Source organism: Pinus tabuliformis, chromosome 9, assembly GCF_031772625.1.
Source record: "Pinus tabuliformis cultivar Carrire ecotype Pingquan chromosome 9, CPIR1, whole genome shotgun sequence".
Classification (NCBI taxonomy): Eukaryota; Viridiplantae; Streptophyta; class Pinopsida; order Pinales; family Pinaceae; genus Pinus; species Pinus tabuliformis.
The window spans coordinates 33,351,859-33,372,630 of record NC_142307.1 but is presented as its reverse complement, the minus strand read 5'-3'; the positions used below and the strand labels follow the sequence as shown (position 1 = coordinate 33,372,630).

The following is a 20,772-nucleotide window of genomic DNA, read 5'->3' as shown; positions in this document are numbered from 1 at the left end:
GAGAAGATACAAATCTAAATCTAAATATATTTAGTAAAAAAATTATTACTAACCAAATAAATTTACTAATCTAAATATATTTACTAACCAATTAACATAACTATTAGCATCACCAAGTTTTCATAATATAAAATTGTGTTTATTAGTCGAGAGTTGGATATATATATATATAAAACAAATGAATGTTTCATGATTTGAAACCGAGGGTATGCACTAAGAAAAATAAATTTAGTATGAGAAGATACAAATCAAAATCTATAAAAAAATTTTATTACTAATTTTATCGTTGACCAAATATACTTACTAACCAAACAACCATTTATTACTAACCAAACATATTTACTAATCGAAATATATTTACTAACCATTTAACATAGCTATTAACATTTACAAGTTTTCATAATATAAAATTGTGTTTATTAGTAGAGAGTTGAACTTACTTATATATATAAAGCAAATGAATGTTTCAAGATTTAAATATACAAGTAAGAAAAATAAATTAAGTATGAAATGATACAAATCTAAATCCAAATATATTTAGTAAAAAAATTATTACTAACCAAATATATTTGCTAATCTAATTATATTTACTAGCCAATTAACATAATTATTAGCATCCCCAAGTTTTCATAATATAAAACTATGTTTATTAGTCGAGAGTTGGACTTATGTACATATGTAAAGCAAATGAATGTTTCAAGATTTGAATTTGAGCGTATGCAGCAAGAAAAATAAATTAAGCATGACAAGATACAAATCTAAATCTAACATATTTAGTAAAAAAATTGTTACTAATCAATTAACCATTTATTACTAACAAAATATATTTACTAATCTAAATATATTTACTAACCAATTTACATAACTATTAGCATTGACAAGTTTTTATAATATAAAATTGTGTTTATTAGTCCAGAATTGGACTTATGTATATATATAAACAAATGAATGTTTCTTGATTTAAATGTACAAGTAAAAAAAATAAATGAATGTTTCAAGATTTGAATGTAAGCGTATTAAGCATGAGAAGATACAAATCTATATCTAAATATATTTAGTAAAAAATTTGTTACTAATCAATTAACCATTTATTACTAGCGAAATATATTTACTAACCAATTTACATAACTATTAGCATTAACAAGTTTTCATAATATAAAATTGTGTTTATTAATCCAAAACTAGACTTATGTATATATATAAACAAATGAATGTTTCTTGATTTGAATATAAGCATACACATAAGGAAAAATAAATTAAGTATGAAAATATATAAATACAAATCTAAATATATTTAATAAAGAAATTATTACTAACAAAATATATTCACTAATCAATTAACCATTTATTACTAACCAAATATATTTACTAACCAATTAAAATAACTCAAAATTTCAAACTCCCCCTAAAATAATATTCCTAGCGAACATCGACCCCATTATTGTCTTCCTAGTACGTTGTGGCACATTGAATAATAGAGAGCACGACTTGTGGTAAGACCTATAAATGCATCACATCTTGGGAAGTGAAAAAAACCACAAGCTACGCCAATGGCATTTTTTTCTTAAAAAAATGAAAAAATGGAATTTAATTACTAAAAACGAAAAGTAAAACAACGATGATGTAAATTAAAAAATTCCTTGGTTTCTTTCTTGGTCTGGAGGTATGAAAATTTGAAAAATGAAATGATATTAGCCATGGATTAAGATTGTTGATGAAATCTAGCAATTTGGAAGCAAGGGACAATGATGTGCTTATATAGGGACACCATGTGTCAATGCTCGAAGGTGTTGCGACCATTGATGGATGGTAAGAATTGGAAACTGGTTTAATATTTTCTTTTTAGTTTTATTATGATGTATGTGATGCACTTGTATCTGTATATCTAAAAGACACTTGTGTTGTTAGAGGTTTTGTGTGCACCATGTGTGTGTATATGACAAAATCTCTTCCTAATAAGAAGCTTATGTATTTGAGAGACAAACTTGGATTGGTTGATATATCTTCCTTAGTTGAGAGAGAGAGATAGACACATCGTTCTTGTCTTCACTTCGTGAAGAAAGAAGGGATGATTGGGTAAACATTTGGTTTCCGATACTCTTTGAGGATGAGGTAGGGCATCTGAAAGGTAAGGGTACTCGAAGAGGAAATTGCTTGAGGATGTGTTATTCCAAGATAGGAATTGTCCTAAAGGGACATACCCTTTGAACACCTGGGTGGGGTATGTGCCTTGAGAGACAATGATGATGGTGTCTACCAGTCATTGGTCTTTGCAACATTGTGCTCTTATTTTGTGGTGAGATAGAGTTGTTAGTCAAGGCCTTGCTATGTGACAATGTTGGTTGGTATGATACAAAGAGATAAGATGAAATGATAGCTTATAAGATGGCTTACCAATCCAACTCTTCTTATGATATCTCTTCAGTTTGAGAATGTCCATGTACCATTCTGAATGCCTCCTTTATTGAGAGAGAGTGTTGAAATGTGTAACTAGGTTCGGTTTTCATAAATATGAAATGTACTCTGGATTTTTGTATATTGTAAAAAGAAAGAAAATTTATTATTGTTATTTTTTGTGGCATGGGTTTCATGTTCAAGGTCATTTTATTTAGAGGTTAAGCACCCATCAAGTGCTCCTTGGGTTTGTCCTAGTGTCAAGGCATATATTTGAGTAGGGGGTAATTTTTTGAACTATTAGTATCGGTACATTAATAAATATTAGAGTATATATATGTATTCATTAACATGATAGTGCACCGCCCACAGGATGGGGTGGGGGGTTGAATTGGCGATCACCATAATATGAAGTATTATGTAAACAATGAGATTCAAAGTTCATATCTCCGTGGGTCAAGCCAAAACAAAAACATGATAGTGCACCAATATTCCTAAATGTTATAAATGTGTTGAAAATAAAATCTTTATTAAAACCATTGCTTGCTAGCTTTCGTTATTATTTTTTGCTAAAATTAAAACATAAAAAGTGCTTATACAAACTTATGCTTTACTTTTAGCATATCATTTATGGATGCCTCAATTGACATAAGGATCTTGGAGCATCATGCTTTATATGCTAATGCAAATCAATTCTTATACTCAATGTTAATAAGAAAAAATATATTTCATAATGTTATAAACTATTTTGAACACCACAAAATAAATATATATTATTGTTAATATTCTTTCTCAACATAACACATGAAAACACATTAACAATTGAGTTATGATAGATTTTCCCACTATTAAAAAAACACATAAATAAATATAAAAATGATAGATAAATATAATATTTTTTTGTCAATTGAGTTTAACCTGGGTGGTTGGATGGAATAATTGTTCCTCCCCACCTAGGTTCAAGTCTTGTATATTGACATGTTTACTCTTTGGAATAGAGTAACTTGTTGCGCTCTTAAGCGAGTCTATACTCAGTATCAACAACCTCTCTTTTACCTTTATAGTGAGAAAAAAACTAACTTTTTTCCCAACAATACTCAATACCTAAAATTTAGATTTTCCTCTCTTGATCAAAAAAGCTTTCCATCCCATTGAAAATTTCCATCCAAAAATAGATCAATCCTTTCCAACATACCCAAAAATAATTACAAGTATGATAAAAAAGTTATCGACAAACCACAAAGAACCCACAAAAAGAAAGAAATTATTTTAACGTCAGCGAGGCTAAAGATAGCCTATGGGACTTATTGCTTCTTCATTTGATTGATGTATTCAACCCTTTTTTCTGTGAAGCTTCAAAATAAATGCTCACAGCTTCTCGACAAACCCCTCGCTAAATAAATTATCCCAAGAGCTAGCTGCCAAAATATTTGCATAATTTTCTCTCTTGTCTTTGAAAGCCTCACATTCTAAAATGAAATGTTTTTCTGTTTCCACTTTTCTGGAAGAAAAAAAAGTGCATACTATTTCCTCCCACACTTCTTTTAACCTTTTCCAGCGCCCTGTTTCACAACGGAGTTGATGAGAATTAGTCCTTAACTGAGCAATAAGAATTTTGGTTCTGCAAGAGATATTGGCCTCTATGTATGCTTTTGGTTGATGACTATGAGTGGGATTAAACACTTCAATATAGTACTTTTTCTTTCTTCCTAGCTCCTTATCCCAAGTACGCTTGTGAAACTTTTCCATAACAAAAACTTTTATCACCTTGTTGTTTATGGGACACATGTTCAATCAAATACCCCATTTACTAAACCATTTGTTATTTTGCTGCATCCAAGTATTTTTTTATCTTGCACAATTTGTCATTAAAGACAACCTTAGGCCATCTACCCTCTTCCATTTGCTCAATTTTTGTTAAATACTTTATGACTCACACCAGAGCAATTGCTTCAATAGGAGCAGTCCTTGTTTCACTTAACAAGATAGCATAAGGAACTACACTTTTAATTTTGAATTTGTTTGTAATCAAAGGCTTCTGAAGTTTCTCAATTTGTCTCCACTACATGTCAAATGTACTGCTAGCCCATAGTTCATAACCATAAAGAATCACCAGAATCACTAGAAACTCAAAAAGAGTTAGATTTGTTTTTCAATCCCATAACTCTGCCTCTCTACACCTATTTTGAAAAGCATAAAATGCTTTCCAACCCCCCAAAGTTGTTTTCTTTCTACAACCATTCCAGCGTAGATTTTTGTTGAAGTCAATTCTGAGATATCTGTAATCTGCAACTTCTTCGAGAATGTTGCCTTCAAAGTAGAACTTATGTTGGTTATGTTTTCTTTTCTTAGAGAAAACCACTACTTTTGTTTTGCTGATATTGACTTGCATCCCCACGCTTCTACAAAATGCTCAAGGGATAGTAAATGCCCTTGCAAACCAAGAGTAACATACAAAATAAGCCTTATAACAAACTTACCCAAATAAATACCATCACCTTGCGAATTTAACTACCCCTCAAACTTATCTATATAAACCTATAAATATAAACCATAAAAGAAGAAACATATAAACCAAAAATAAAAAAGTTTGCTCAATAACACAAGGACAACCCCAAAAAATTCGTTAACCATTCACCTTTCATAATGGTATAATTTATTGCTCCCTCCGTTTAATTATTTAAATACAAATAGATTCTTGCCGTGTGTTGTACTCCACACCAGTCTACAGAAAAGGAAATAAACAGAGCGACATATAAGTAAGTACCCACGGTTCATACTAGTCCGTCTTACGATTTACTTGAAGAATAAGCCGAGGGTTTGGTTTCTCAGGAGTTCATACCAGAAACAACAGCAGAAGCAGCAGCCATGGAGAGATTGCAGAGGATTTTTTCAGGAGCAGGAGGAATGGGACCGCCCGCTTCAGATGGCCCCATGCTTGATTCCTCCGAGCAGGTCTACATTTCTTCGCTCGCCCTTCTCAAAATGCTCAAACACGGTGCGAATTTTTTCCTTTTCTTCTCATTAAATCTATCAATCGTGCCGTAGAAACTTATTTATGGGAAGGAAATCTATATGAAATTCTCAGTATTTTGCCCTAAAATTGTTTTCGAGATCCAAGAACTTGTTTGATATTGGGATAATTTTTACCCCTTTGATTTTAAGCTAAAACAAGGCTTCGATTGAAGTCTATAGGTTAAATATTTAGACGGTTCATTTGCCGTTTTCAAACCGTCATTCAGGCATTGCACGCATCCCCATTACGCAATATATGCCATCATTATTTGACACAATATCCCTTTATAATACCTATAGACTCCAACATAACAACAACATATACAAAAATGGCAACACCAGTTTCACCCTCATCATAACAGCAACTGTCATTCAACAGAGAACAGAGCTCACATACAGCACTGAGATTCGTCATTTCGAGATGAAAGTTCACTAACAAACCCATCCTTAGCATACCATTAGCTGTCACTCAGAAGAAAAAAAATAGCAATAGATAGGAAAACAACATACTTCTAGACGAAAAAATAACGAACGACTAGCAGAGGAAAAGCAACATTCTTCCAGCATTTTCAAAAACGTCGGATAGAAGCAAGAAAAATTGATGGACAAAAGAGGGGAGGAAGGCAAAAGTGGGTAATTTGGAATGGGAACTTTTAATGGGAATAAGGAAGACTCTGAATTCAAGCGAGAAAAGATCACGTTCATGGTCAAAACTTCAAAAGTGAAGTTAAAGAGCTACAATAAATCCAATCTCTTTACCTCGCAAACCTTGCACTTGGGAATCAAATTTTGTCTAGGAAGGATTTTTTGTCATAGTTCCATAGAATCAAAGATGGTAAAGTGGAGATTCTCTCCACATTTCCTCACCATCAAATAGAAATATTCACTCTGAGCATGATTGGATTTGCATGTTTTGATATTTAGTATTTTGTTCACAATGTCCTTGTCAAAAGTCCTCAAATAGCATGATAGAGAAATTATTCAAAATAACTTACAAATGAACTCTTTTGGCATTTAGTACATGAAATGCAGAGAGATTGGTTGTCAAGGGCTTAGTACTATGGGTGAAATACCTCATCACAGATATGGTGTTCCAGGTATTGCAAATTGTGTATTTGCACTTCTCTACTCCTTTACATACCTGATGCAAATTTGATCAATCCTCCCACTACCTTGTATGGCCCTATAATTGGAGGAGGGCACATCAATTCCTGTACAACATCTTCAGCTTTGGCCTGCCTTTAGCATAGTGGAGTGGGAGGATATTATTGCCCATTAGCAGACTATGGATAACAAGGATCATTTTAATGTTCAGGGATGGTATTCCACTAGTAGTACCCCTTTATCTTTTTGTTTTCCTAGAAGCCCTTAAATTTCGACAAATCAACAAATCAACTTATGGGTTTTCAAGGAAAATTAATCTATCTGAGAGAGAGACAAAAGAAAGTCTTATTATTTTGAAAAGCAATTGTACATCAACTGTGGGTTCCTGATTTCAGACTACAGACTACACTCATCATATCCTGCCAAAAGAATTGCAAGTGTAGGATTACGATCAACTCACATTGAATAGCCAAATTACTTGTCAGGACAGGTATTAATTATGTAGGAAAAAGTTCTACAATTTATAGTCATCCTAAGTTCTTTAATTTTTAAGAAATTTCATCAAGATAGGACAAAAAGAAATGGGAGAGTGTCATAAATGGGATCTAATTGTGATAGAAGTCCTAACAGAGGGGAAGAGTTAGGATTGGAGGAAAAAGAGAATGAAAGAACGGTTTCTAGACTTGTACCATGAATTCTTTGATTTAAACAGGCCAGAGAGGATTGCTTTCCGAACATTTGTTGCAGTTAAAACACCTTAGTTCTGACTGGAGGGGAATGGTTAGTTAGGATAACCTTAAAGCTGATTTTATACAATAAGTATCCCCTCCTATCTTTATTCCAGCTCTTATATTAATGACATCATGGAAAAGAAGACTAGTGGTAAATCTGGAATAGTTGCTAAAGGAGTCTATATTACAAGAGGAGAGACAAAGCTCACTAGTAATGGAAAACTGTGAGAAGCAAAATCAATCCCTCTAATTGCAAGAGGTGAGACAAAACTTACTACTAGTGGAATACTGTGCAGTGTGAAGTAGTGAACACCTCTAATTCAGATTGCCAAATCATGATAATATATAGGTGATGATTGTTAAATACAGATAGAGACCCTTTAAATACTGCAAGACACATTGCATGTGAACTTTCACCTTTCATATTAGAGTTATAGTTCCCTAGCAGACAAGCTACATTGAGGACAACTCATTGTACAAAACTACTAAAATACAACATTGATATAACACTAATGATCACAACTAATCTAATGCTAACTCTAAAGTGCTCAATTGGGACACTAATGCTAAGTCAGAAGTGCTAAACTGGAGCACTTCCGAACATATTGGGCAAACTTAACAAACTTAGCAAATAATTACTGTGTAAATTGTATGCTTACTCTCCCTGGAGGTGATGATGGTAAAAAATATTCAAAATATTCAGTTAGTCAGTAAATCTTCCATAATTTGGTCACTGGGATCTGGGTTGACTTATACTGGAAATGAATCTGATCCAAAACACACAAAAATCCGAAAAATCCAATATGGATCTGAGATTTTGAGAGGAATCAGATGCAGGTGCAGGGTGCCTTTCAGGAAAATCTAGTAACTATGTATGGTAGACATACAAAATACCTTGGATTTGGAGATAATAGAAGGCTGTTAAGTCTTCTAATTCATGATAGCAGACGTACACTCCAAGATTTTACCAATGTTATACGACTCGTACTCGTATAAGACTCGTCATGGCATTGACTCGTCGACTTGTATAAGACTCGGGAACGACCTTTATAAGACTTGTCAAAATACAAAAAAAACTTAAAATATGGTAAATTTTAAGCACAAAAAAGAAACTAATGACAATTCCAATCCTTATAAGTTATAAAAACCACAATATATGCAATAATTCATAACATCATCTCATATCTATAAAAGTACAACATAACATATTCGATTTTTGTAAGCAAAACATTTAGATACTGAATAAGAAAAGGACTCATGATTCCATAATTAAAATAAAAAATGTCAGCAAGTTCAAAATTCAAGTACATATGTCATAGATGATAAATGATTACAATCTTGAGTCTCATCACTCATGGACGACCACGCCTAAAATAAGCCCTCGTGGAGCTAGTGGTAACATCGGAAGACTGAAGCAATTGTGAGGCAAGTGTATTTGGAGTCTCCATTTGAGATGGCAAACTAGAGAGATCCTCAGTCTCTTCATCAAGCCAACTCAAATCAGGGGCCTCCTCCTCCACAACCCAATCAGACTCTAAATCAATAGTATCCAATAAAATTGGATCTGTATCCTTTGGTTGCACTTGTTTTGTGAGCATTCGAAGGTTGTAGTAGATGAAAACCAACTTCTCCAACCTCTCATGCTCCAACTTGTTTCTCTTTTTGCTGTGGATGTGCTCAAACACTGACCAATTGCGCTCACAAGAAGAAGCACTGCAGGGTTGACTCAAAACTCTGATGGCGAATTCTTGTAATTGTGGTGCCTCAGTGCCACAATCTATCCACCAATGAGCTGTAAAAAAATAACAACAAAGATTATCAGTTTGCAATGCCAAACATATAAAAGAGAACTAGCAAAATTACAAGCTAAGTTCTAATAATCTGCACTTACAAGGCCTTTTCTTGTCCTTGAGACATTGGCTTGAGTTGAATCCAAACATGCCAGATGCTTCCTTGTACATATCTTGTTGTATGTTAATTTTGTCTTGAATATCTTGATCCAGGAACATCTTCTCAATGCATATCATGACACCTCTCATCACCTCGGGATCTCTTTGAATGCTCGGATTGAGATATGCTCCTGTTGCAGGCAATGGTGAATGTAGTTGCCTGTCCCACCTGGAATCAATAATTTGCCATATAGGGAGATATTTAGATTCATTTCCCTTATAGAAAGTCTTGATGGCCTCTTTGGCCCTGTCCATGCACTCATAAATATATCCCATTGCAGGTTTCTCTCCATCCATCAATCTCAAGACTTTCACAAGGGGTTCAGTGAAGCTGACAATCTCAGTCACTTTGTCCCACAAACCATCAGCAAAGACATATGTTTTCATAGACATTGCTTCTGGTTTTGTGCTATCTTTCCAGAATACCCATTGTTGGCTAAAAAACATTCTTCTCAAAGCTTGGTACTCATACAAAAGGCTTTGGAAGGAAAGAAAGTTTGTAGCAAACTGTGTGACAGCTGGGCGACTAAGCTCACCTTGTGTGAATTCCCTCATAAGGTTCAACATGATTATAAATATACTTGGTAATATGCTTGCATTCTTGCACAACATTTTGCACCCACTTCAACTTCCCAATGTCCTCTAGCATCGACTCTATGCAACGCGCAACGCATGGAGTCCAAAAAATGGTGGAATATTTGGCACAAAGCAACCTTCCAGTTGCCACATAATTTGCTGCATTGTCTGTGATTACTTGGACAACATTTGCAACCCCAACTTCCTCCACCACATCAGCCAACAATGAAAATTCAAATGTGCATCTTTTACATTTGCAGATGCATCAATGGATTTTAGGAACATGGTTCCTTTAGGGCAAGCTACAACAAAATATATTATTGTACTACCCCTCTGATCTGTCCACCCATCAGACATAAGTGTACAACCTATAAATTCCCATGAGCTTTTAATGCTCTCCAATTGTTCCTTGACACACTCAAGCTCCTCATCTAGCTCTTTCCCGATAAGTGCATTATAAGATGGAGCTTTGTATCCAGGGCCAGCACATGCAATGGCATCCACCATGGGCTGATAAAAATAAGATTTTTTATAGTTGAATGAAAGACTGTTATGGTACCGTAACCTCCTCACTGCCATATCTGCCTCCTTATCATTGAAACTGTCCAAGGTTGGTTGAGATTCTGGAGTTGTATGAGGACTGAAGAAAGAAGAGTTTATGCTCCTGTTTGCCACAACACTTGAAGAGGAGTTACCAATACTTGGACTTTGAAACTGTGTTTCACTCTGAGATGAAGATCTACCTATCCCAACATTCTCATCCTTCCTTCTTGCCCTCTTAGAACTTGCTTCTTTAATGGATTCCAAAGCAACTACCATTTCAGTAGTGACTTCATCAGGGCAACTTTGACAACATCCCACACCATTCCCAGGAACTCTGGCTAGGTGGTATTTCAGCCTGTTTATCCCTTCCTGCATTATGGCAGTGCAATAATTGCACTTGATATTGTGGTCATTACCCGGAATGATTCGTTGACCATGTGCCCATGCCAGATCACGAGAGTGTTTGAAATCCTTTGGTGGCATGGTGACAATCTGGAAGAAAAAAAAGTATATATATATATATATATATATATATATATGTTTTTTTTAATTTTAATTTGCAATTTTTTTTGGTTGTGGCTGAGTTTCTCAGCCACACAGTGGCCCTGTGTCGCTGAGAAACTCAGCCACAGGCAGCCCCAAACAAAAAGAAATTGCAAAAATAAATAAATTGAATACATGGAAAACATCCTAACTAGGTTCATGAAGCCTACTTGAAGCTTAGTCTGATCCGATGAAGCCTCTTTTAGCCTCCTCCGACATCTCCTTCACGCTCCTTTAGCTTCACTTTCAACACTCACACAAATTAGCCAAACACTCAAATGACAAGTGAATGAGAAATGGAAGGGAGAGAGGTGCTTATAAAGCTTTTTTTTTCCCTCCAGTATCCCTTTTCCTGCACCTCATTTCCAAAAAAGAAAAAAAAAGAAAAAGAAAAATTGAATTTTTGGACAGTTTGTGGGTTCTCATGCTTGGAGGGGTCTTATACGGGTCTGATGCGGGTTTCATGGGCTACCTGCAGGTTTGATGCGGGTAGCCGGGTCTTATACAAAACTCGCTGGGTCTGGGTCTAGACCGCGGGTTCTATGCGGGTGACCCGGCCCAGGCATAGACCCGCCCTTACCCATGGGTTTAAAACGGGTTGTGCTTCACTGGATTTTACCTTGCAGATGAAACTGAAAACATTAAAGCATAGGACTATAGATCAGGAGTCTAGACACTGCATGTCAGAAATTAGAATATCAGAACAAACGGGCAAGTTATGGAGTGTTGATCTGAGAAATATTGAATCTGCAAATCAAAACAAGCAAGTCAGAAATCTGTAGAAGCAATCACATAACTTCTCTCTATCAATGAAAGAATAATTACAAATGACTACTTGTTTGCTAATGCATCATACCTCTACTTTTCATAGAATAAGGGATAGGTTCTTGCATTGGGATAAAAAGTATAACTTCCCATGTAATGCATCTCACATGTGCCAAGAATAGGTAGACAGATGCCAACACATGACAAACACACTCCTCCATGTGGTGGCCACATATTAAGCACACTCTATGTAGCTCCTCAAAAAATGTGCCCCATATCTGCCAAAAATAGGTACGTGCGCTGACACTTGCTGAGCACACTCCTCTATGTGGTGGCCATATGCCAGGCACACTTCTCTATGCAATTTCTCTAGTAACATGCCCCACATCTGCCAATGATAAGTAGAAGCATGCCAACACTTGCCAATCACACTCCTCTACATGCTTGCCAGTGTGCCACACATCGACACACACCAAGCACACTCTTCTATGTGGCAAATTCATGTGAATACATGAACCTGTTGGCGTTGACTGGTATTCTTCACCTTTGGCCCAGATGTGGACTTTTGTCCACACCACTCCACGTTGTTGAACCTGTTGACCCTTACTAGAGGGGTCAAACTCAGGTTGGTTTTATAACACACATACATAGATATATCTTTGTCATACTTCTGGTTGAAAATTCTGTATGAGTATGACTTTAAAGGATTGGAGTGATTTGATTAAGATGTTTGAAGATTATGCAATTTTGTGTATGGAATTTTATTTAGAAGGACAAATATTTCTGTCCTTAATTTGGGAAAACTGTTTTTTTTTTTTTCTAGTTTAAGACTAACCTAAGTACCCATGGGGATTTGAACCAGTGACCTATCGCAAGGAGTGCCTTAACAGCGCACCCATTCACCGTCAATCCAAAGCCCCATGGGCAATTTGGGAAAACTGTTAATGTTCAAAGTAATTATTAATGTTTAAGATTTCCTTATGAAACAAAACAAGTTATAACAACAATAAGTCAAGTTTGCTGTATACATCAAGAATTAAAATGACAGACCCATTGCAGAATCAGTAATTTATGAAAAGGATAAAGCAAGTAGAACATAATGGAACCCTAAAGGCCCTAAGAGTTGGAGGTCCCAGTCTCATGAAGTGTCCTGCCTATGAAAGTAGAGAGGAAAATTTTCAATTTTCCAGATATATCATTCCAGCAGGTCTTATTGGCTGGGAAGTGCAATGTATTAGTCAGATTTATAACACAAATTCTGGATCACTGATATTTTACAAGAATAGTTCATTCTCAGCTTATGGTCCAGTCAATTGAGTTTAATTTTAATTGACACTAAAATGAAAACCAATGGACAACATTTTTTTATTTTTTATGTAATTATGGTATTATCTTCAAAGCACAGCATGAGATTTAAAGAAATGTGCAAAACACACACTATTTTGAATTTATTGGGGAATTGTTAATTTCCAGATGTCTGTGGAAAGTGGTCCTTACTTTCACTTAAAGAATGTGTTCCTTTCATGTGCCCTAACTGAGGATACTAATAGTTTACAATGTTACTAGCATATAGTAGTCTGAAGGAAGTTGAATTAAAATTAGTGTACGTGTTGGGCAATGCCTGAGTGATTATCAATGTGCTGATGTAGTGTATATGACCCTGGAAATCAGGTAGAGCTGGAGTGCCTATGGAGGTCATGGGGTTGATGCTTGGTGAGTTTGTTGATGAGTACACAGTCCGAGTTGTGGATGTGTTTGCCATGCCCCAGAGTGGTACTGGAGTGAGTGTAGAGGCAGTTGATCATGTTTTTCAGACAAACATGCTTGACATGCTTAAGCAGACTGGCAGGTAATTTTTCTTTTTGGCAATCCTCATATTTGCTCCTTTATGTTTTATGCTTGAAATTTAGAAACTGTTCTAGAGAATCTTAATTTAGAAACTATTGTAAATAATCTTAGTTACCGAAGTGGTTTAGATTCTATATTAAATGCCTGAAGTGTAGAATGGTAGTTGACATTTGTTTAGTGCACTTTCGTAGAAGACTGCACTATATAAGTATGAGCCTTTCCAACCTTTCCAATTTATCGCTGAATTGTGTTACTATTTATTTTAGTTTAGATCATAAAAGAAGATTCCATTGATTGGTTAAAGCCCCAAATTATTATATATAGCATACAAATTATTCATTCTATTCACATCTTCAGGAATGCCCATTTAAGGGTTTCATTGGTTGGGCCCTTTCAAATTCAAGGTTTGCATGTCAAAACCCAGAATTGGCAACCTTCTAATGGTGATAATTTACAGAATCTTCATGGTGGGGTTACTTGTATTTTCATGTTTGCATGTCAATTGCCAGTGTTGGTGTACCTTCTAATGGTGAACTTTGGGTTGCTCATTCTGAGATTCAGAGGACACTTATTTTTATTTTTTTAAATATTCTGTTCTTTTCTTTTTGCATTATTAATTTGAAGTATTCCTAAAAACAGTTCTGAGTTTGCCATTTTAAGAGTATGTTAGACATGTTATTTTACAGTATTAATATTGGGGAATGGGGCATTTATATTGTCTGTTAACAGATTTATTCCAGCTAGTTGTATTTCTTTTATGCAGGGTAAGAATAACTAATATTTTCTTAGAACAAATACAATCATTGGATTGAAATGGTAGATGAAACTGTGTTGGCACTGTTATTTTCTCCATTTATTGCAGGTTTTAGGGTTTGCTGGTGGTTCTATTTGATCCCTGTCTTTCTCTTATGAATCTCAAGATTGTGTGTTATGTTCTTAAAATATTATTCTATTGTCAGATACTTGTGTTAAGACTTGAATTACTGGTTAAGTTTGACACTACTTAAAGCTTCACTTTGACTAAAGTTCATTTGATATGGCTTGTGGTGCTTGTAGGCAAGAGATGGTTGTAGGTTGGTACCATTCACATCCAGGTTTTGGATGCTGGCTTTCAGGTGTTGATATTAATACACAACAGGTAATTAGGACAACTTTGTGAGATTGATGATTTTTATTATATGTTGATATGGGTGTAGCTTTTATTTTCATTTTGATTGGAAGGGCTCGGGCCATTAGATTGACAAGAGTTGTATTTTCTAGCAGAGATTAACTATAATGTCATACCTATAGATATCTATGGACGATAGTTGTATTTTCCTTTACAGATTAACTATAACGTCAAACCTATGTTAAGGGCCATTAATTCCAACACAGTTATTATGCTGATTCTGATCATAATCAAGTTGCTAAAGTAATATGTAAGCAAAGGACTCTCTTTGAACATTGCTATCCTTCTTGAAATTTGTAAACTGTTTTTTTCACAATTTTTTGTGAGCTAAATAGTAAAATTTTATGGTTTGTGCAGAGTTTCGAGGCTCTTAATCAACGAGCAGTTGCTGTAGTGGTTGATCCCATTCAAAGTGTTAAAGGGAAGGTTGTGATTGATGCATTCCGATTAATCAATCCCCAGACTATGATGCTTGGGCAGGAGCCCCGTCAAACAACTTCAAATCTTGGGCATCTGAATAAACCATCCATCCAGGTCAGCATCTAGCAGCCTTATGTTGTATTAACTGCTCAGATTGAGTATAATACTCTGTTCTAAATGCTAAAGTTTTTAATAATTTTTGTATAGGCATTAATCCATGGCTTGAATCGACACTACTATTCTATTGCTATTAATTATCGGAAAAATGAACTGGAAGAAAAGATGCTACTCAATTTACATAAAAAGAAATGGACAGATGGTCTGACTCTGCAACGCTTTGATTGCCATTCTAAGACAAATGAACAGACAGTTCAGGTTTGGACTCATGATTTAAATAGAACCTTGATCTGCTTTTAGTTGATATTTTTGCTATACTTATGTATGTTTGCTACCATTTCAGCTCTGACATTTTCTTATATGCAGGAAATGCTTGATCTTGCAATCAAGTATAACAAAGCCGTGCAAGAAGAGGATCAACTACCTCCTGAAAAGCTTGCCATTGCAAATGTTGGCAGACAAGATGCCAAAAAGCACCTAGAAGAGCATGTCTCTAATCTGATGTCTTCAAACATAGTTCAAACACTTGGCACAATGCTTGATACAGTTGTGTTTTAGTTTTTTTTCTTTTTCTTTTCTTGTTTTACTGAGTCAGAAAATGGACATAATTTATGAGCAGCAGCAAATGACAAAGAATGATGGTGTCACACCTCTAAAATGTTTACTTAATGTCAAACTCTTCAGAATGTCCATTTATGCAAAAGAAATCCGATCTTCTGGATGCCATTATGTAGCTATGTTTGAATTAATGGAATTCGATTGACAAATTTCATTATCCCACAGCATTGGTTGATTTATAAGCTGCTCTGTGTTGTAAGATTAATGTACATTTTCAATGAATGCCTAGGTCTAGTGTGTATTACTAGGTCTTTTTGGAGACTTAAAATTAAAGTGTGCAAGTCTAAGTTAGTGGGACATGTAATTGGACAGTGAGTGAAAGAATTCTTGGGTTTATTGTGTGTTCTTAGGTATAATGATTAGAGACCCAAGATTAAAATGTCCAAGTCTGAGGTGAGTTTTGAGGACATGTAATTAGGGACTATTGTGAGTGTGTACTTGTGCACAATGTCAGACAAGTTGGTTAGGAAGAATATTGGCAGGTCTCAAACATAGAAATCGTTGGTGAGGCAAGATAGGTAAGATTCCTTGTTGTGTAAATAAACCATTGTTAATAGAATTTCTTATGTATAGATTATCATATATTGCAAGACTGTGTTATGTTCATGTGTGTCGTTTTTAAGTTCCAACATCTGATATCAGAGCCAGCTTCATGTTGGCCTGTAAATGATTTGGCTTTGAATGTGTTTTCTTTGTGAATGTATTGGCCTGTGTAAATCATGTACGAGTGAAGCCATATTTGATGTTACTCTGCAGGCTTGCAGCCATACTTGTTGCCCCTAGATTGAAGACTATAGTTATTGAAGATTAATGACAAGGCTGTCATGCTATACATTTTTTTTATGACTTGTAAGATAAAAGTTCTCCTTGCATTGTTATTGAAATCGCAGATTGTGTGAAGAATAAAAGTGTTTGGTAGACTGCATAAGCTTGTCTGGCATTGCTTAGTGTGTTGCAGTGTTCCATGGGGATGCATTCTCCATGGTGGGGTGCACGCACCTAGGATGGGGAGACGCTGGGGAAGCATTTCCCCATGTCCTCCTTTTTGGGAGATGCAGGGGAAATGTTTCACCAGTGTGGGGGGGTGCATTTCCCAAAAGGGATGCTTGTGGCCCCCCCCTTAGAAATGGCTAGGTGTCCCCCCTTAATTTTGCTTGAAAACAATAATTTGAGTGTGGAAGCTTAATATTCAACCCTAGGGCTCTACTAAAGCTATGTAATTACTAATTAATGGTAATATTAAACTCCTTTATCTTTTATTTTCTTCCTTTACATAAATCATTAACATTACCATTAATTGACTTGGGATGTTTGAGAGTAGTTCTGACCTCATTGGATTTCATATGGAGAAAGTAGAATTTTAGATCCCTCCCAAAGTTCATTAGACTCTACAGTTTTAAAGATTTCAGGATTGGGGGATTGCAATGTTTCCATTGGATTCTATCATGTTTAAGGTTCTGAAACTAGCATTTACTCAAAAGCATCTAGCCCAAAAGCATCCCTTTTGAGGGGGATGCATCCCCTCAATTTTGTCTAATAACCTTTGAATTTTTTTTATAAAAAGAAGTTAAAACTAAAAAAGAAAACAAATAAGAAATATCAAAACCTAAACTAATTTGCAATCCCTAACTCACTCATTTGACTTAAGAAGCTTACCTTTATTTGGCTCACCCCACGGCGCTATCTGTCTTACCAGTTAACTGTTGCATCTCCTCTCCTGCGACCCTTCTTTGATTCTCATTGCCCATTTTTAATTTTCAATTTTAACTTTCAAGTCTTGACTCTAGATATGACCTACACTGGTTCTTAGACTCGTCACTCTTTACTATTTTTGAGTTTGAGTTATATCAATTTACTATTCCAGACTTTAGTATCAACTATAGTTATCTACTATAGTCTATTTTGCTCAGTACAAATTAGATTCTAGAATGATGAAACATGAATTTAAATTTTAAATCAATTTAGAATCTAGAATGATGAATGATTAATTTAATTTTTAAATCAATGTATATTCTAGAATGATGAATATGGATCAATGTATTCATTATTGAATCTAGTGGTATATGGATGAATGATGTATGTATCAATATGAATGATGATTATGGATCAGTGTATTTCATTATTTAATTCAATTATATATGAATTGATGTATTTATGCTTTCATTATTAAATATGAATATGATCTTTATATATATATATATATATATGAAAAATACCCCAACCTCCCCAATTTCCCCTGAAGTTTGAGGGTACTCCCACACTTCCCGGTGTGTCTCCCTGTTCTAGAGTCTTGGTGGATTGGTGGAACATAGGTGTGTTGTTGGTCTAAGAAGATCCTTTGCTATTTGAAAATCTTAATGAAGCCTAATTGATGGATTAAAATCTGTTGGTTGTGAGGATATCCCTGAACATGTTCCAGACAGCTCTCTTTCATATGTTTGGAGAGTTCAATGTGGTTGAATGTGTTATAATGCTGTCTGAAAAAGGTGAAAAAGAACCTGAGTAAACGTGTTTGGCTGACTGCGTAGGTTCATCTACCATTGTTTAGGACCATGTTGGTATGAGAACAGTGTGCTATGAGTCAATTGAAATTGAGCGAATTGTACAAGTCCTTGAATACTGGTATAGTGTGCATATCTAGGGAAAGAGAATGGTATCATCATATGTGAATCGATTGAAAAAGGTTGGAAGTAGTTGAAGCTGAGGAGCTCTTTAAGTGCACATCCTTAGCAGAGCCATGATTTTGAGACTCAGTACTATAGCTTGTTGGAGGTGGTGTGCTTTCTGGACAACACCAGCATAAGCGAGTAAATGAAAAGTTATTGATTCCTTGGTAGCTGGCGAGAAGGCAACGGGCAATGATATAAGGATTTTATTTTTAAGTGTGATATTGGCAACATTCAAAAACTTGACCAAGCAGTGTTGTGCAGGTATGACAGTGTGAAAGAAGCGCCAAGATGACAGTTTGGCATTCTCTAGGGAATCTTATAAAAGCATCTGGGAATTAATGTGTTTTGGTGCGTACATTGCAAGAATTGTGCAGCTTGTGGAGCGTTTGGAGTTTGGAGGCTGGCAACTTATGGTCAGGGTGCGAGGGCTTCACAAATAGTAGTCTCTATACATGGTAGAAGAGCAACATGGCAGTGATATAGCAGTGGTATGGCACAGGCTCCTGTTGTAAGATTTCGCAGATTGAGGCTCTTCGGAAACCTGGAAAACCGAAGAAAATCATATAAAAAAGGGTGAAACAGAGGGAAGAAATGGCATGGAGCACGAAAACGCATGGGCACGCATAAATAAAGGGAATAAAGGCAGGTTGCCATAGAAGGCTGTGAGGATTCTTGAAAAACATGGAAGGAACGCTGGAGGAGTTGGAAAGACTCAATTTTTTGAAGTTTTGGGCGCATCAGTTAAAGAGCCCATGTTTTTTAAATTTAAAAACTCCATAAGGAGGCTGAATAATTATTGGTGGGTCATGCTTAATAAAAGATGGTTAAATGTTAGGGGTTAAGGGGTTGGATTGACATGGAAAACCTCAAGGCTTCACGTCCACAGGAATCATTTTCTTAATTGAACAGAACCAAGTGATTAGATTTAAAAAGGGGTAGGGGCTCTAATGATTTAAAAACGGTGCCTGCCTACGAATTCTCCAGACAATCTTTGTAAAAAGGTGATAACTTCTTCGTAGAAACAATGACAGATTATGGTAATATTAACTACAAACACAGACGTAAGTGGCTGTGTGAAAGAGATGTAACAAAGCTGGGCACGATAAAGAGGACAATTGAGCGTATCAAAAGCCATGTAAGTGAATGCCAGCCTGGCAGGCAAGGTCACGCGTTATGATATTTTTAATCGTGTAATGAAGTCTTAGTCAATTCAATGTGCTGTGAGGGTTCTTAAGTTGGTCCTATGAAAATGTGAAGTGATGGTTATAATTATAAAAATTGTATGGGACGTTATATTCTTCGTGCAAATAGCTTTATGTGTTGGGTTTGTTGTGAGTTGCAGCAGGTTTATATGGGGTTGGTAAGTTTCTCTTGTTTGGGGTAGAGTATTCAATTTTTATTTGGGGGCTTGGGGGGAGAGTCTTTAATTTTTTCTTTTTTTTTTCGACATGGTTTTTCAGTTCATGATTTTTAATTTCGATTAAGGAATTAAGTTGTAATTTAACCTGGTTAATGGGTAAGGTTTGATTTTTAATTTCGATTAAGGAATTAAGTTGTAATTTAACCTGGTTAACGGGTAAGGTTTTTTGATGCAGCGGATTGTGAAGTTAATAAAAAGAGTTAGGTGTGACTTTAAACATTTGGTGGTATTTCTAGAATAATTTTTTGAATATTGTATATGATTGCTATTTTAAACATTTTTGTTTTATAAAAAATTTGTGTGTGTATTGCAATGAAATTGTGTGCGATATTTTTAATCTTGATGATATTTTGGCGGAATACTTCATCTATCTTCAAGTAAAATTGTATTTTACTTGTATTCATCATACAAGGGAGAGGAAAGTAGACATGGTTAGTGAAAATAAAACATAGTAAAAATATATAATATAGAAATAAAAACATATAAAATAGGCACATTAGAACTCTAGAATTGTGGAAAAAGTAAAAAAGATAGAATATATATATATATATATATATATATATATTTCAAAAGAAAAATATAAGAATGATAAATTCATTTAAAAGGGAAAAAAATATAGATGTTATCCATGAATTGCATTTGATTGTTAGATATTGTAATTGTAATTTGTGGAAAGAGATATTATTATTGCGATATTGTGATGTTTTTTTTTTCTTGTTTTTCTTACCCCGCTAAGGGTGGAAGAATATGAAGAACTAGCTAACATTGAGTAGTGTTGCAACAAACCAAATCTTGCATCTCCATTTAATTTGACCATTTTAGGCATTATTGGTATTTCCGTGTCCTCTTGATGGATTAAGTGAACTTATGACTTTTCTACTTCAATTAGTGT

The 20,772-nt window shown here is 35.0% G+C and overlaps 1 protein-coding gene across 1 annotated transcript; it reads left to right on the top strand.

The window, feature by feature from the left end:
* Nucleotides 1–5,142: 5,142 nt before the first annotated feature.
* LOC149146968 (26S proteasome non-ATPase regulatory subunit 14 homolog) lies at nucleotides 5,143–15,953 on the top strand. Its single transcript, XM_089437899.1, has 6 exons — nucleotides 5,143–5,392; nucleotides 13,292–13,469; nucleotides 14,525–14,606; nucleotides 14,994–15,170; nucleotides 15,264–15,431; nucleotides 15,540–15,953. The coding sequence occupies exons 1-6, from the start codon at nucleotides 5,263–5,265 to the stop codon at nucleotides 15,729–15,731; spliced, it is 927 nt and encodes a 308-aa protein (XP_089294025.1). The 5' UTR covers nucleotides 5,143–5,262; the 3' UTR covers nucleotides 15,732–15,953.
* The last annotated feature ends 4,819 nt before the right edge of the window (nucleotides 15,954–20,772 follow it).